At 38.5% G+C, this 18116-nt stretch overlaps 2 protein-coding genes across 2 annotated transcripts in view; one reads left to right on the top strand and one right to left on the bottom strand.

Moving 5' to 3' along the window:
- Window positions 1-18116, bottom strand: part of dnajc17 (DnaJ (Hsp40) homolog, subfamily C, member 17) — a 47580-nt gene that overhangs the window by 10282 nt on the left and 19182 nt on the right. Inside the window, exons 9-10 of the mRNA XM_012851137.3 lie at window positions 15614-15694; window positions 14643-14756 (exon numbers count right to left, since the gene is read on the bottom strand). Coding sequence (XP_012706591.2) covers window positions 14643-14756; window positions 15614-15694 — 195 coding nt within the window. The remainder of the gene's footprint in view (window positions 1-14642; window positions 14757-15613; window positions 15695-18116) is intronic.
- On the top strand, window positions 1747-7154 carry LOC105916585 (cdc42 effector protein 3). The gene is made up of 2 exons (XM_012851140.3): window positions 1747-2637; window positions 4787-7154. Exon 2 carries the CDS (start codon window positions 4856-4858, stop codon window positions 5456-5458), a length of 603 nt encoding a protein of 200 aa, XP_012706594.2. The 5' UTR covers window positions 1747-2637; window positions 4787-4855; the 3' UTR covers window positions 5459-7154.

Below are 18116 nucleotides of genomic sequence, written 5' to 3' on the forward strand. Positions count from 1 at the left end.
GGTGTAACAAAGAAAGCATTTTTGAGTTGTTGTCTTAGTTAAAATACATCAACAAGACTCCATTGAACTGGAATATCATGTATAACCTAGAAGTTTACAAAGCCATGAAATCACAGTTTCTAAAACAAAACAAAAATGTCATTATTTGAGATTTAGTAAATCAAACAGAACTAAAATAGGAAAAGGTTTGTATCATTTAATGTCAGACTGTAAAAGGAAGAAAGGGGGGTGGGGGGGGGGGGTTAAAGAAAGGGTTGCATGTACCTCTGGTTCCTTTTCTGATGCAGGCTCTTATGGTCAAATTTCACTTCTTCTATGACTTAACACCTTATTTTCCCATGTATCTTTCAGTGAAGTTTCTAAGGCAACAAAGAGTGTTAAGTGCACCTGTGGGACCAAAAAACCTTACTTTTTATCTTTAGCAGCACATGTTATATCTTTAGCTCATACATTTAATCTTTCTTTGTAAACTAATGTCATTCCAGGTACGTGGAAGGCTGCTTTTGTTCCCTCACTACTGAAAGGCAGTGATCCCAGTGTGTTAAACAATCACCATTCCAATGCAATGTACTTTAATTCAGGTTTTGAAAAACTGGTTGATGATCAGCTTAAAGAATATTTGTGTGCTGCCAACATATTGTCATGTCATCAGTCTGGTTTCAGGAAAAAGCACTTTACTGCCACCATAAAAGCTGTAAAGGATATAGCTGAAGCCTTTTATGCCAGTAACTACTGTGCTGCCCTTTTTATCGACTTGTCTAAGGATTTTGAAACTGTTGATCATAAATTCCTTTGTCAAAAGCTGTCAGATATTAGTGATCAGATAACACCAAGTTAACTTTCTTATCTGTCAAACCGTAGATGATGTGTGCAACACAGTGGTCTGTCGTCAGAATTCTTAACAATCATGAATAGGGTGCCACAGTGTTCTATTTTAGCTCCAACTCGGTTTTTATTTTAAGTTGCGGTGAAAATGTAATCGATGCTCGTACACATTTTTATGCTGATGACACTGTGGTTTAATGTCACGCAAAAATTGTTACTGCTTTGTTTGGCTTCATTGTTCAAATACTAGTCCTAAATGCTGATAAGCCTAAGGTCATGCTGTTTGCTAACAAAACCAAAGTTCCACAAACTCCAACTTTCATAGAAACAATTATGTGTATAGCAATATTTTGTTGAGACTTACTTACAAGTACCTTGGTATAGGAATTTATTCTCTTTGTATTATGAGATGAACTGGCAATCATCATCAATCCCTAGACTCATGTACTGGTTTTCATCTAAAAAGCTATCCTTGGACTGTTCCTGCCTTATTCATCCTCCTAAGTGTCTCTTAGACAGTCCAGCCAAGGACTTCATTCTCAGGACTTCTTATTCTTCTTTGTTTTGTCAATACGACCTGAACCTGGGGAAAAAAAACTTTTTCTATGTGCCGTTAACTTGAACCATTCTCCATGTGATTCTTCTGGGACAACTTAAATGAATGTACTGTTGTATCTGAGATCTTGCATCCCAATGAGAAAATCTATATAAATAAAGGTCAAACTCAAAAAAAAAAAAAAAGTATTTGTGTACTGTTAGTCCTTATGAACAACCTATCATTAGGGGAGTTGGAGGTTCAAGTGAAAATAATGGTTTAGAGTTTGTGTTTTGTTTGTTTTTCTTAATGGCTTCATATAATGCTGCACAGAAAATATTGTTTTTCTTTCCTGTTTTTTTTAAATCAGATGTTGTACAGTTGAAAAATGAAATGCACCTCTGGCCATTTAGAATAAGGGATCAGCACAGCAAAACAGAAAACAAACTTGTTATTTGCAAGACAGTTTACAGTCCGTTACAGCCTCCCCATGCCAAGGCAAAACCAACTTGTTGGAGGCGTGAGAATTGGAAACACAACCGGTTATTTCTGTTGTGAAACCCAGTGTGCCTGCTCAGACATGTCTGTGTGTCGTTTGAGTATACAGAGAAGCCTAAGACCTCCATTCAGGCAGAAGAGCCTGTGGAGTGGAGTGGACTGTGGGGCTTTACACAAGCCTACAGCAGACAGGAAATCAGTAAATCAGCAGAGCAAAGGGACAATAGCGTGGAGATTAGAGATCAGTTAACCCCTCCTCTGTGTGGCCAACTTCTTTGGTCACCAGCAACAACTTCCTTAATAGATATTCAATCAGTGAACACCAACACAAAATTTTCTCACATTTCTCTCTCTCTCCCTCCCTCTCAAACACATTCCCATGAACTAAACTGTTCAGCACATTTCAATCTTTACTAATAATACATGGAAAAATTGAGTAGCTCCTGTTTTCCACCTACCTCCCCCACAGGTAAAGGGTGCAGCCAATCAAACAGCAAAGCTCAACTGTAACACCTATGACTGTAGGGCAGACTTGCTCTGCGTCAGGATGGTGGGTTCTTATGACTTGCAAACTTTCTGATTTCGGTTTTACTTCACAAAAGCTGAGGTAAAAATACGAGCAAATCCTACACCTGGATGCCCTTGTACTCTGACCTCCTTTAGTTTATCATTTACTCAAGGAGAACTTTTCCAAGCAACACACCTGGAGAGAATTCTGCAGAGCAGGCCGGACTTTACGCTTGCCAAAGAGCTGAAAGCACTCCCTCAAGCTGAGAACGGTAAGAAATTGATTCTTTGCAGTCAAAGTAAGGCATCTTAAATTAAACCTTCGTTAATCTTCTTCAGGAGTAGACTACACCATGTTTTAGTGTTTCAAAGCCGGGAAATAAGCTTTGCTTTATGACGGATGACAAGTCTCATCTTGTAGACAAAGAGCTTGTCAGGGAGTGCAGTTAGAAGCCATTTAGATTCCTGACAGAGACGGGTGTGCATGTGTGGGCTTATAATATATATATATATATACTTGATTTTTTTACTGCTCCGAGACTGGTAAGTTTATATAGTAAATCAATATTTACCTATTTTATAGCTCTTAGTCATTCTAGTCACGCTGCTTGGAAAGAAACCCCTCCAAAATATTATATTTTTGAAACAAAAGAAAATATCTAAAATTTTATGTTTTTTGGTCAATCTGTTTTAACTGACCATGTTTCTACTTGGCCATGAGGTGTTTCCTCACAGCTGAATCGCAACACTCCTCCTTGGTTGACCTGACATGTTTGGAAAGGAATGCTGTTGTGTCCGTGCTCTTCAACCTCCCGCTGCTGCTAAAGTGCCGATAAAACCTTTTACGGGCCAACGAAAGCATGTTTGTCGAAAAGGCTTACAAATTTACAGAGTTAGTGTTTCAAGTCACGAATGTAGAGCTAATGCGGGCAACGCTGTCGGGAGACTGTAAAAATCAAAAACGGCAATGAGATTATCTCATCAGCATGCCTGGGTTGAACAGGGTTCTGGCTTTGTAAATTAAATGCTTAGAGGTCACGAAATGCAAAGACGTCTTCCTTTGTTGGATGTTATAGTATTACTGTTTATACAAGACCTCTGATGTAAAGAATTCAAAACAAAGTAACAGATTTGAAAGATAAAACGGTATCTATACGTTTCGTTTGACGTAACTACATTATTTTCCAGACTCTTTGGGGGGAAAAAAACTGACATATGAGTACAGAGTATTCATTTAAAACCTGTCTGAACAGTAATTGAGTGTTATTGTCTGCAGGGTCCACAGAGAATACCAAAAATGGTTTCGATTTTGAGAGAGTGGTATAAGGCAACGGCTTTTGACGCGTATGGACTTAAACAAGCTCCATTTCAAAAATCAAACTCTTGATCTTGTCAAATAATTCACAGGATAAATTGAATTAATGTAGATTTGTTTTAAATCAGGTCTGTATGTTTCGGTACCTGTACCTCGTTTATAAAAAAAACAAAATAAAAATCCTAAAAAGGTTGCAGTGCTTTGTTTGGCATTTAACACCTATTTTAAAACAATCACTGGTGCAGTTCAAATTGTCTTGAGATAAAACAGGTGGTATAATGGGACATTTCTGATTTTTGAATGAGAATCCATTCAGAAAGTGAGAGAAAAAGAAAAATAGTGATTAATAAAATCAAGATTAAGCATGTACATTTAACGTAATTTAACAAAACGCAAAGAGAAACTGTCTCTGAAATCAAATATTTTTCCGCATTGAATTCTGTTTTTACCACACTTATCCAAACTGTGAAAATGATAAAAGCAAATTCTTGACTTTTCAAGACTGTGTAGGAACCCTCAGATTTTAACAAAAGAGTGATCTTGTTTGAGGAATATCTGCATCCAATTTAACTTTACTTCATTATCTGAGGCCACTGCAAATAATGACTTAATTCATTCCATAAATTGGTTTTCCACAGCAAATTTATTTAGAATTCTGACAGTTATAGAGAGAAAAGTACATCCTGCTTTAGAAACTTTGTGAAGGCATCCAACAAACTTAGAAATTACCCTTTGGTTGTTTGCATTTTTTTTTTCTTTTCTTACTGGAATACTTAAATAGATTAATAGACTTCCTCTGGAGGATATTCAGAAGACCACACCTGCGCTTATGGGAAGAACCCAGACTTTGGAAAATAAATATTTATAAACAAAGGCTTCAAAGCATTGCTGGGTCATTCCTCTGCTGTCAAATCTTACTGAATTTCATTACGCTAAGGCCAAGTCCAACAGGTGCATTCTCTAAACAATGCCTGTCAATTCTTATTAAACCAGACAACAGAGGTCCGCGCTTACATTTAGTGCTGAATACCAGAGCAGGAACGCACTCAGGCTAGCCTCAGACTTTCATTTGTCCAATCCTAATTGTCTTTTCTGTTTTGTTGCAGATGGCATCATGCATTTAGGCTGCATCACTTCCTCAGGGTTCACAAGGAAGGACATCTAGCGCCAGCAGGATGCCGCTTAAATCGTCATTGTACAGAAGTCCCTCCTCCAATCGCTGGCTCACTAGGACCACAAAGAGGAAGGAAGTGCTGTCCATCGACATGATCAGTGAACCCCTCGATGATTTCCGCCACATCACTCACATTGGGAGCAACGGCCAAAATGACAGTTTTGGAGACCTATCCTTCCTCAAGATGAGTAACACTATGCTCCGACAAAGCTCCAAGAGCGAGCAAAACCTCTTCGTGATCTGCAAGCCGCCGCCGCCGAAGCCTCCTCGCCTGAATCTGGATGAAACGGCGGGCATGCAGAGCCCCGAGTGGTCTGTGGACCAGAGGAAGAAGAAGTGCAACTCGTTGCCTCTTCTGGACAGCGAAGAAGAAGATAAGTTTGAAAACGAGGAAAGTGACGAAAGAAGAAATAACTTTGCTTCTAATCAGACTATCAGGGCCGGACGTGGCAGCGTGGGTTCTGATAGAGAAGGAGAGTTCACAGGTAGCTGTGACCAGATTGATGGATTTAATGACGAGGACAGTGGCTTTTCTTTCAATCTTGACCTAGGCCCTTCGATCCTGGAGGATGTTCTCCGGGTGATGGACAATCTGCACAACTGAAGAACCTTGAAAAATCTTCAACGTGAGAGCTTAGTAGGACACTGGATGGTAGAGAAGAAACTGAACACAACAGCACTCATGGGACACAACTTTGATTTGTATGACCATGACAAGATAAGGCACGGAATAACTTTGCTTCAAATTCAATTTGCAGGCCTGGACAAGGCCAGGATCGGCTCGCTGAGGAACCAGCAGTCTATAGAAAGCTGGACCAAATGACAAAGACGGTGGCTTTTCATTCAGTCAGAATTTGGACCTTTTAATCCTGAACAATGTTCTCCAGAAGATGGACAAACAACATAACGGAATCAATGTGAGATATTAATCAGTTTTTAGGTGATGGATAAGAATGTCATTACTTCTTTTGGAGACATAATTGTGATTTTAGTCAGAGGGCCACTTGATAAAGTGAAGCTTGTCTTCCATATTTTGCTGGTACACAAGGTAATGTGGCTACTTGCTGTAGTGGCACACAAAGAGAATATGTCACAAATGGACACCTTGTTATTCTAAAGAGGACATGAAAAATGGGTTATGGAACATCATGGTAACCAGTGTTTGCCAGCAATATAATGGTAAAGATAATATATGGACATTGCTTGACGTCTGGGCATTTCTTACTTCATCTACATTTCCTCTTTACTATTATAGACCCCATACCACACAACACTTGAAGCAGCTGTTAGGATTTAAGGGTGTAGTGTTTAAAAAAAAAATAAAAGAAAGCTGAGGCTGAAATCCAAGGTCCTTGAGCTGTGATGTCTTGACTCTTGGCGTGCTTGCCTGTCTATTGTGTGCACAGGGCAATTTTTCCTCCGCACGCATCCTGGAGGCCCCACTCGAAGGTAGAGCAAGGTACCCCCCATTTCTCATTCCCAGCAGTACAGTGAAAACAAACATTTAGGTCTGCTTCCAATAAAAGTCAGCCAGTGGTGGCAGGTTGGGCAGCACACCAAGCCAGGCCACAGGTCCAAGACCTTATAAGAAGAAAAGAGATGGCAAGAGCACGCTGTTTTGTTAGCTGCAAATCAGAGTGCGATGATCTGGTGGGTGGCGCTCGAGAAGGAAAGTGGTGACGGGTAACACTATATGTCTACACATGCAATTGGAGCGGGAGGGGGACCAGAGACAGCCATTACTTCAGCAGAGGTCCTGATGAGGATTTAAACACAACCTTCTGAGCAAATACATGCTGCATCTCACGTATATGCATTGCATTTGTTCTCACATCAACTAAAATCGGGATTTGTGCAGACAATTGTGGTCCACTTTCCTTGGTTTATACTTTAGTGGGGGGTTGACAGGACGATCTTTGAGACTAGCCCTGAACCAGTTAAATTCTTTTGCACCCTAAAAAGGTCACTCTGGGGAAACACTCAAACCACAAATGTCCCGCTTCAAGCAATAGATTTATAAATATATGCATGTCCAAAGAGAAACCGCGTTATTTTTGGATTACTCTGCATTGTTTGTCTGTGTTAGTGCCTGCAGTCTTTCACTGGATATCTCTGTTTCTTGTACATGTTATGACAAACGTTATTGTGAAAGCCTTTTAGAATTGTAAAATCTACCATTCTGTACTTTGGCTGGGTGGGCAAAAAAAAAAAAAAAAAAATCTACTGCATTGAAATTCCTCCATTGGTGGTTTTGTGGATAAACATGTACTTGGCTTCTCAGCACATGAAGCCAAAATGGATGGAATGCGTTTCGTATGTCATTGATGTCCATCATCTTTTTTTTTCTTCTTTGCACAATAATTAAAAGGTGAAAATGCTAGAAATCTACATTTAAAACAGACCTCTATGCTTGCAGTAAAAAATTTGGATTACTGTGAATGTTAGAGTTTAAGGAAACAAAGTTATTTGATTTTTAGTGCTGTGAGGCACGCCTAACAATTTTAACAATAAAGATAGAGCTTACCAGGTGCGGCAGCCGCAGTTAAAACTGGAGACTTGTTACTCACGATGACACATGATAAATCAAAGCTCAATTCTTCGTAAGCGAAAGACAAATTGTACAAGGTAGGGAAACCGGCATGGGAACAAACTGAATACCAAATAAGAAGAGTAACAACATCAACTGTACATTTGTTTTCTGCTTATTTAAAAAAAAACAGGCTCAATTCAGAACAGAGTCCTAGACAACCTGAGCTCAAGGAAAACCTCAGACATATCATAAACTGTAATAGCAAATAAACCTATTTTACTAAAGAATGAGTCTAATCTGTAACTTTTTGCCAGTTCTGATCTACAACACAAACATTGGCTTGGAAAATCTGGCAAAAAAGCATTTCCTAGTACAATTCAAATCCACTAAAATGTATCCTAAAGTGTTGTAATGGAGATTTACAGTGTCTTAAAAAAGTATTTCTGTCACTTGGAAATGTTTCACATTTTGGCCCAATTAGAACCAAAAACTTTAATTGATTTTATTGGGATTTTATGATACAGACCAACACAGCAGCACATAATTGTGAAGTAGAACGGAAATAATACTTTTCTTTCTGACAAAACAAGAAAGAAAAAAAATCTGATAAGTCATACATGCAATGTTTTTGCACATTCTTCCTTGCAAAGCAGCTGGAGCTCAGTCAAATTGGATGACGTGCATTTGTGAACATCAATTTTCAAGTCTTGTCACAAACGATTAATTAGATGCAGGTTTTGGATTTGACTAGGTCAGTCTGACAGATAAATATGGTTTGATCTAAGCCATTACCTTGTAGGTCAGGTTGTCGTTTTCCTGCTGGGAGGTGAAACTCAACCTGACTCTTAAATCATTTACTGAAGCCTTTACTACGTTTTCTTCCAAGATCACATGTCATTTAGCTCCATTTATCTTTTTAAATCAACTTTTATTGCCTCCCTGCTCAGCTGAAGAAAAGCATCCCAATACATACATATGCAAGCACGAGGTTTCAAGGTGGAGATGGAGCTTTAATCTTTATGTTCAATGTTAGTTTTGCTCCACATAGAGTTTTACATCTAGGCCAAATTGTTCCAGGATTGGTCTCACCTTCTTCCACGGCTTTTTGTGCTCCCTACGTTGCTTATACCAAACATTAAACCACATTTCTCATGGTTTACTATCATCAGTGACTTTGTTTCTTTACACTGTTGAATAAAGTCCAGATTTGTGGAGTGCCAGCAACTATTCAGAGTCAACGGATTCTCCCCCCTCAGCTGGAGATCTCTGCAGCTCAGGTGGACTCAATTTCCTAATAATTGGCGAACTCTGGAGGCAACTGACTGGACTGGATGTTATTTAGGGACGCCAGATTAAAACGGGGCGTACACCGACGCTTGACACATTTAGCATTTCCTTCCACTTCCTAATTATGTTCTACTTTGTGTTAATCTATCACAGAAAATCCCATTTAAATAAATTCAGGTTTGTGGGTTTAAAGTGACTTGTGACTGATGTCCATTAAAAGTTACCAATTATAAATCTGTACGGATTCCCCCAAAAGCCCTAATATTAGGAAATAGAGTTTCTAGGAGGAAAAAGATTAGGTCAAATGGCTTGCACTTTTCTTTCATTTCTTTTCCATGACTAAAAGAACCAGATGAAATAATGTACATATTTTTTTTTTGCTTTTGGTTATTTCAATATAAAACTACTTTTTCTTCAGCGTAAGCCAAGAAGCTTTTTCTTTTCTTGCGCAATCATCTCCGTACAGGAAAGTGTTCAGGCCAGATTTCAACTGCACGGCCACACGCTATGCATCTACTCCAGACACAAGACATATTTTCTGAGAGGACACTTTTCAGGCAATAGGAAACCAGCACACTGGGAAAACAATCCAAGAATAGCTCATCTCATGCATCTGGTTCTGCCGTGACAACCCTGAGCTGACTCTGGGTCTAGATGGAAGAGCCAGGCATATAAAACTCTGATTTAAATGCTGTGTGATGTATTAACCTTAAATGATACGGTATAGTAAAGTGAAGCATGAACACGGTGATTAATGATGAGATCATCTCCCAGGAGACCCAGGCATCAAGGCAGACGTCTGTGGAAGTATTACAGTCCATCAGTTATTAGTCAGACTGTGGAATCCATACGGTTGGCCACATGTGTGAATCCTCTTTCTGACGTTGCAAGCATGAAGCCCTCTTAGAAGAGAGTTCAGTACGTTTGGCTTGACACTTTTATACAAGATAACCTATAAAAAAGTATTTTATTTTATATTTCTTTCCTAGTGTTATCATTTTGAAGGTTAAAATATATGACAAAGAAAAACCTGGCATGAGTGTTAGTTTTGGTAAGGATTTTTTTCAAAATGTATTGAATATATCATATGCACCATGATTGATTTATTTCATTTTTTTAAGTATTAAGCTCAGAAGGATCTATTGTGGATGTCTGTACGCCAGACATGGGTAAAGTTTCCACATACAAACTCAAGAAGACAGAAATACTCCCACTACTATCTGAATAAATATCCCTTTGTACATTATGGAAGAACCCCACAATTTCTGTAGCCACCAGTGAGGTTCTGGGATAATTTTGCCTGGATATGTGACCATTTTTTTTTTATCAGATACGGCATGTTGGGCATGGTGAGGGTGCAGAGATAGAGATCGAGACCTATGTTGAGAAACCTCAGTCCTCCTCGCGGCCATCCAGGGCTCGAGTCCCAGCCCTAACACCTTAGTTGAATGTCTTCCCTTTCTTTTTATTTGCTGGCAGCTTACTGTCAAATAAAGACCAATAGTGCCATACATTTTCTTTAAAAAGCACCTGAAAAAAGGTGTAAACCTCACAAAAAAAAGGACGTTTGTTAAAATGTTCAAGAACAACCCAAGAACCACTAAGACACAAGCCCATCACAAAGGTCAAGATGTTAGAACCACCAGTGTCACAGTCCACAGTGAAGTAAGTTTAAGATAAATATGAAGAGAGAAGGAGCTGACTGAGAGACGTTTCTGCTCCAACATCAACTCCTTTAAGCTCTACTGAAATGTGCAGCTACGGACAAAATCTTTTCTTTTGGACAAGACAAAAATTGAGCTGCTCAGACGCAATGGCTACACTAATGTTTGGAGGACTCGCGGTGAGGTTTTCAAACCTAAGAATTTAATGGCGGTGGTTTGATTATATTGGGAGCCTGTTTCACGACAAGGACTACTACCAAGTTTCTCAACTTTACTTCAGATCAACAGCTAGATGTTGTAAATGCAGAGATCTGGATGTTCCAGCAGGCTTATGATACAAAACGCACAATAAAAATGGTTTTAGAATGGATACAGCAAGCAGAAGAAAGCCTCTGGATTGGCTCTGACCTTAACTCTGTTAAGAAAAATTGGTTGACTGTGCTTAAAAGCTTGGTACCAGAAAACCAAGCATTTTAATTCAACTCTGACATTGTAATAAATAAACTAGCTAAATATGTCAGGGATTTGTTCATGACTACAAAAAAGTTTTTTTTCTGCAACTTGCTAAATAACATTTATCTAAATTTTAGTATTGGTGTATTCATATATTGAAGCCTATATGTATCATTTTATACTTGTATGGATGAGAGAAACTTATTTACTTAGGTCTCATTTGTAAAACCAATCAAGTTTTACCAAGTATTATCAGTCAACCCAAGAATAAAATGCTTCAAATAAATCAACTCCAGCCCAAAATTAATTGGGCGATCATGTTAAAGATAGATGTTTGTAAACATCTGACTAGCGCTTATAGTAGGTGTTAGACCACAGAAAATACAAAAAGAAAGGGAATATAAATGTAAATGTTGGGGAGGGGAAAAAATCAATTATGAGAAACATCCATAACAATTTAATTCTCCTTGAATTCTTGTGACATTTGTACTTTTGAAAAATTAGTACATCCTAAACTCAAAAACCGTGTTTGCTTGTTAAAATCTAACCTCTTTAATGCGGCAGAATATGCCAAAGGGATTCTTACGAGTAAACAGATTCACACCACTGTTCAAGTGACACAAGGATGTCCAAACTTTTTGCCACATAGGAAAATATTTTCAAGTCAAGAGTACTCAAGGGCACATAAATAAATAAAATTATCAAAAAATATATTGTGAAGCTTTACCTGCTCCACAAAATATGAGCATGCGATATTTTAAATAAACAAATGACTAAGATTTTCGATAGGATTTTCGATAGGAAAGGGATTTGGAAGTGATTTGCACATTTGCCTTATAGAAATATAGTCATCCAGTTAGCAAATTCAGAGCTTAATTGAAAGAAAATGAAAAAGATTTAGTCTATTCAAAGCAATATGAACAGAATGTGGTTCAGTCTAACTTTCTTCAGGGCCCTAATTGATGTGTCTACATTTATATTCTGAAATAGACATGACATACTGCATGACTTTCACATCTCTTGTGCTTTATTTAGAAACTTCTACAGGACTTACAGATTATTTAAACTGATGCTTTGCAAATTGTCTTATGAAGGCTATTTAAAGCCAGAAAGGCTGAACCAATAACACATTTTTGTTCCATGTAATGCAGTAGGAATTAGGTTTTTCCTCTGGTTCTCGTTGATATATAAAAAAAGTTAACGTTTCTTTTCAGTTTGCACGTATTAAACATTATTGGAAAGGGATCTTAATGGAGAGTGTGTCACGGTTCCCCCGCTTCACTAGAAAAGCCACATTGTCTCCAGATGCATTTATTGAGCCAAGAAGCAAAGGAACTGAGGGTGAAATCATTTGTGTCTTTAAGCTCCCTTTAGTCAGACCATGACCTGCTGAGCACTGTGTTTGGACTGATGAGGTTAAAGAAGCAACTTCTCACCCACTCCGATCCTGTGTGATTACAGATGGTCAAAGCTGAGGAACCAGGGACAGATCAGACTTTTAGATCCTAGATTTTTTTTGCTTCTTCTCAGAATACACCCTATTTCCACTGATTTCAGACCAGTTAAGGATCAGTTTATAAAAGCTATACAACCATCTGGCATCTCTTTAACAGACAAGTATGCACTGAGAGACAAATGAAAGATTACCCAACTAAAAAAAAAAAAAATTATTATTTGGTTGCAGGAGGAAAAAAGTAAGATAAAGGATGAGGTAATCAGCTTTGGATATCAGGAAAGCAAATTGAATTAATATAATAGCATTTAAAAAGATTAGTATAACAAGTCCCAGTGTGCAGGCTCCGTCTCAGATTCTAACCCCTTGTAGGAGGTCTGACAGCCCACACAGGGCCGAGGATTGAAACACAGTTCACCAAAACACAGAGGGACCAAGTGTCCACTGAATGGAAAACACTTAAATGGTTTTTCCAATAAAGTTGAAGAATATAACAAGGAAATTGTTCAGACCAAATCAGTCTTGAAATGTTAAAGAAATTCTCAGTTGATTCAGAAAAAAAGGAAATGTCAATATCCAGGGAGATTGTAGTGCACACAAACACATTCGATTTGCCCTTTCTCCTATGAGAAAGGGCAAATCGAAGTGAAAGCTTTTTTCAAGCTCTTTTTGAGGTGTACTTCCTGGACTAAAGGTGAAGCCAAAACAAACTCTTATCCACATAGGTGGTGTTAAATTTATGAATATCATAGCACATGACGTCATTCTGCTCATTTAGAAATTCAGAAAAGGTTCAAACAATGAATTTCTGTTTTCGCACAATCTTTATGTGTTTATTGTAAAGCACTTTGGCTGACAGGTTATCCTGTTTTAAAGGGCTTTATAAATGAATGAATGAATGAATGATGTGTAAAATATGAGCTTTTCTATTTATTCCTTTGAGTGAATAAATGCTTGAGATGCAGAATGTGTGACCTGACTCAGTCATGGGGTAGCTTCATCTCTAAAGCGATAGCAGTTGACAATTTTTAGCCTAAAACTTTTCTGAAAAAGTCACAGCGATGCATTTTTTTTATTGTTTTCTGAGTGGTTATTCAGCCGCTCACGATGTCTCCTCCACTAGAAGATTAGGCATCTGAAGCCATGATGCCACCAGGTAGCTTTGTCCAACCAGGTCAGAAAGGATTGATCACACTTTTGAGATTTGTGCGCGTTAAATGTTTTTTTTTTTTTTTTGTTTTTTTTTTCGCGTGGGGGATTGCTTTGCTACATTTGCCTAAAGTTGTGAAAAGGTTTGTTTAAGATTTCACTTCCACATTTTTGTCATGTGCTGCGTGTCACTGTAATTTTAAGTTATTTTTCTTTTCTTTCTATCTCCTTTCTGTAAGTGAAAGTGATAGACATGGTGAAAACCCATGAAATATCCAAAAGCTTAGCGACAGGAAACACCAGTACCATCTGCCCATTTCATAGTGATGGGTGACAGACAGAACCACTCTGGGTGCTAAAAGAAGAGGCGGAGGTGGCAGAACCACCTGAGCAGAGAAGAAAGTTAGTTCTGTGAGCGTAAACAACCAGTCCGTCATCATGAAACTTCCCCATAATATATAGTATTATAGTAGAAGTGCGATATCTTTGTCCCTCAGATTTCTTTTTCTTTTTTTATAGTTGCTGAATAGACCTTATTTTGATTGATAATACATGTAATCCTGAAATCACAACGATTAGCTTTAGTAGATTTTTAAATAATCATTAATGTGTTAATTTTAGTATTGAGCATAAATGAAGCTTAATCAAAAAAAAAAAAAAAAATGTCTCCAGCTCCCTTAATTGTGTATAATAGAGAGGTCTAGATTCTTGATAGACTGACATGACTGGTTTAAAAATGTTATTGTTCGTCGTATCCTAATCATCCTACAACAAGAAATTATTTAATATCAGTATGAACATGCAAAAACGTTCTCTTGAAATAATACTGCCAGCCAGTCTTGCATGTTTGGCCACCATTATTGCACAGCGCCTCCCCTTGGCTGCAGTGCGAATTGAAGCATTCCTGGGCTCCCCCAGGTCAGTTCCATTAAAGAGCGCCCGACCAGGCGCATCGAGCCAGTGTGGGGCCACCGTCTCACCGCTCCAAAACAAATAAACTGAGGTCCACTTACCCTACCACACTGATTGAGGCCAAAAAGAACAGAAGTGTAAGCGCCAAGCCTACATTTGCACCGTTGATAGGAAAATAAAAAAAAAATTTGGACATTTACATAACTGTTTTTGCAGAGAAGTCAATATTTTTGTTGGAGGCAAAGTAACTGCCAATACTTTGTAACATATGGCAGGCAAGCCCTATGAGAGCAGATGGGAATGGCAAAAAAAAAAACCACATTTTGTGTTATACGAGTACCTCTGAAGACATAAACTGGCCGGGTGGTGCAGCAACAACTTCAGGTTGTCCTTCCAGCCATGTAATCTTCAAGGGGTTACCACTGAGGCCGCTCTCATTCTTAACAGCCAGTTCCTAAAACAGGATTCAAGCAGACATTGAAATATAATAAGCATAAATTAAATTTTCTACATGTTCTAAATATTTTGCATTGAGTTGTAATTATATATGCTAAATGTTGGTGAACTGGTGCATAAGCAAAGACAAATAATTTTTTGCTGCAGTAAAAGTAAAGTTCCTAGCATAAGTGTCCCGCTTGAACGTTTTACAAGTTTTCTCATGTCATAACCACAGAATATAACATTCAAAGGACTGTTATTTCATTAAAATTAGTTTGGCAGGCTCAATGAAAGCCATTACATTGAACTGGTATAAAGTTCACAAGATAGAGAGACTGGCATTTACTATAAGATCACAATGAGCGAAATGTTTGAGTACGGCAATAATAACGCATGATGGCACCTGACACCGAGTGCTGTGAGTTTTAGAATTTAGATTTTCAATTGTTTTGTATACAAAGAAAATAAAATACTTATAATAAGAAGGCTTTGCCAAGCCCCGCATGCAGCAAGGGAAGAGCCATAATGTTCGCCCGAATCAAGCAGACTGGCAGAAATGGCGTGTTCACAGGAAACCACAAACAAAAGAACACAAACACTAAAAAGAGCCCAAGGAGCCAGACGATGGTGAACTATGACTCAAGCGCTTCAGTTTCCAATCAGCACAACAATTTCCAAAGAACGGGATCATTTTAGGGCAAAGGCAGCTTTCTTGAGGTTCGGACGTCTGACACATGTTATTCCTAGTAATAACCAAACTCAATACGTGCTCTAGGACTTTGTGGCAAGTGATGAATTAAAGTGGCTCTACTCAAAATGTCTCCCTAGGAAGTTCTAAATAGAGGAGTAATTGTGCAAGCCTCGGGTACTTACAGCTGCTCTCACAGACGCAAACTCCACAACAGCACTTCCTTTCTTCTTGCTCGATACGATCACATTTAAAACATCCCCGTACTAGATGACACAGCAAGAGGATAAAAGCGTTAAGTGGAAGGGAAGGAGAGATGCAGAACATTTGAATTAGTATTTCCTTTCACAGTATAATCCATAACCAAACAAAAACATATGCAGACTCAAGAAATAAAAAAATAAAAAACGCTGAAAATCACACATTTTAAAAATCTATTCAATTAAACTGAAGAGAATAATGTTAGCGTGTGTGTTTGAGTCACATATATTCATCTAAAATACACAGGACATAAAAGGCTTACACGTCTCTGTTAAAATGCCAGGTGTAAATGATGAAAAAAAAAAAAACAAGATAAATGATTTCAGAACCGTTTCCACTGTTGTTGAGACCTATAACCTCTACGCAAACAAAAAACTAAAATCTTTCAGAGGGAAAAGTAAAACAATAAATAACATGGTTGCAGAAGTGTGCACACCCTTAACCCAATTCTTGATTGAAGCGCCTCTGGATTTTATTACAGCAGTTTTTGGGTGGGAGTCCGTCAGCGTGACAGACATAAACTCTTCTTGGCAAAAAGGCTCCAAATCAGGCCATCTCCTGTAGAGCGCCCTACTCAGAACACCCAACAGATTTTTTAATGAGATTCAGGTCCAGATTGTGGCTGGGCCATTCAGAAACGTTAATCTTCTTCTGAACGAAGCCATTCATTTGATAACGTGATGTATGCTTTGAGTTGTTGTCATGCTGAAAGATGAAGTTTCTATTGCAACAACAATATCTTTTAAAATCATAGCCAAATAGTTCACCTTGGTTTCATCATGCTGTAACATTTCCTCAGATGTTGTTATGCAAACTTCAAATGTATTTTTTTTTTTAATTAATTGGGCTTGGATGCCCTACGCAATAGCTCAGACATAAGTACTGGCTTACCCATCCAGATAATAAAAATCAGGTGCTGCAAATCCCTTCTGTGACCACAGGTGTATAAAATCAAGCACCTAGGCATGCAGACTGCCGTACAACGCTCTCAGTGAACCACAGTGAGGTACTGTGATAGGGTGCCACCTGTGCAAAAAGTCTAGTCAACTGTCAGAGGTGGTATAAAAAGAAATGGAAGTGATTAGAAACGACAGCAACTCACCCACTAAGTATTAGGCCACGTAAACTGACGGAGCGGGACAGCGGAGGCACATAGTCAACAACCTTCTGCGGTCTCTCGCTGCATATCTCCACACTTCATGCGGCATTCAGATTAACTCAAGAGCAGTGGATGGAGAGCTTCGTGGAATGGGTTTTCATAGCTGAGAAGCTGCATCCAAACCATACCTCATCAAGTGCAATGCAAAGCGTTTCCTGATGCTTTCCATTGCACTTGTTGATGCTCCTCTTGTGATGCTGCCTCTTAGCAGCCTCCCTGAACCAGTTTTCTTCTTCTCTTTTCATCAGCTTTGGAGGGATATTCAGTTTTTGCTAATGTCACTGTTACCCCATATTTTCCTATCTCGTTTATAATGGTCTAATGCCTTGGGACTTGTTTGACACCCGTCTCCTGACTGATACCTTCTGAGAGAGCGCTCCCTCTAATGCTTTGGAGGCTCTCTGTGGCTTTTGCTGTAAGATGCGACTAGAACAGCTGAAAGTTTTCACCTGAGGCACTTTAAATGATGGCAGGTGTGCACTTACTGCTATTCAACATTAATTTAAATGTTGTGGTCAGCTTTCAAACAGAGCCACATCTCCAGTATTGCTTGGCATGCACAACTATGTAACCACATTACTTTTTTTTTTCTCATCCACATGAAGTGAAGTTTGCTTTTCCAATTGAGTTTAATGAGTTACAGGTCACACCGAGGGTGGAAAAGTTGTTAAACAATTTATTTTGGTTTAATTTGTTTTATACATCACAAAATAGGGTGCTCTAAAAGGGAATGGTTAACTAAACTGTGTAATCGTTAGTGGGGAGATTTGCTGGAATTAACTGCTGGTCAAATCTATTAACAGAGTAAAAAAGGAACACCAAAGGTGGGTAGACTAGGACAACAGAAAAGGATTATGATATAATTGCTCTTTAAGCCAGTAGTAAGGGTAAAAAAAAAGATTAGTTTAGCTCCATCAAGTCTAGCAAAATGCTTTTTGGCATTAACATATTCCCCGCTTTAGTCTTTCATGGGAGCAAAGAGAGGAAAGGAAAATTCAGCTTTCTGGGAACCTGAAAGTCCAGGAATGCTAATGCTCACTGAGGACAGTCTAAATCCAGCCAACAGTGACAAAGGAGACTCTCAAACGGCTTCTATTTCAAAAATCATAAATATCTTAACATATTTTTTTCCCCCTTAAACAAAGATGTCTTACTCCAGGCAGCCAAAGTACACAAGTCCACTCACGTACGCATACATGCACACTCATAACTGTCCTCATTTTCCCACAGAGAGGTGGCTATTTCTGCTTATCCAAACCATTAACTGT

Source organism: Fundulus heteroclitus, chromosome 19 (assembly GCF_011125445.2).
Source record: "Fundulus heteroclitus isolate FHET01 chromosome 19, MU-UCD_Fhet_4.1, whole genome shotgun sequence".
NCBI classification, from domain to species: domain Eukaryota; kingdom Metazoa; phylum Chordata; class Actinopteri; order Cyprinodontiformes; family Fundulidae; genus Fundulus; species Fundulus heteroclitus.

Coding starts and splice junctions, on each gene's coding strand:
- LOC105916585 (XM_012851140.3), top strand. CDS start 4,856: ATGCCGCTTAAATCGTCATTGTACAGAAGTCCCTCCTCCAATCGCTGG.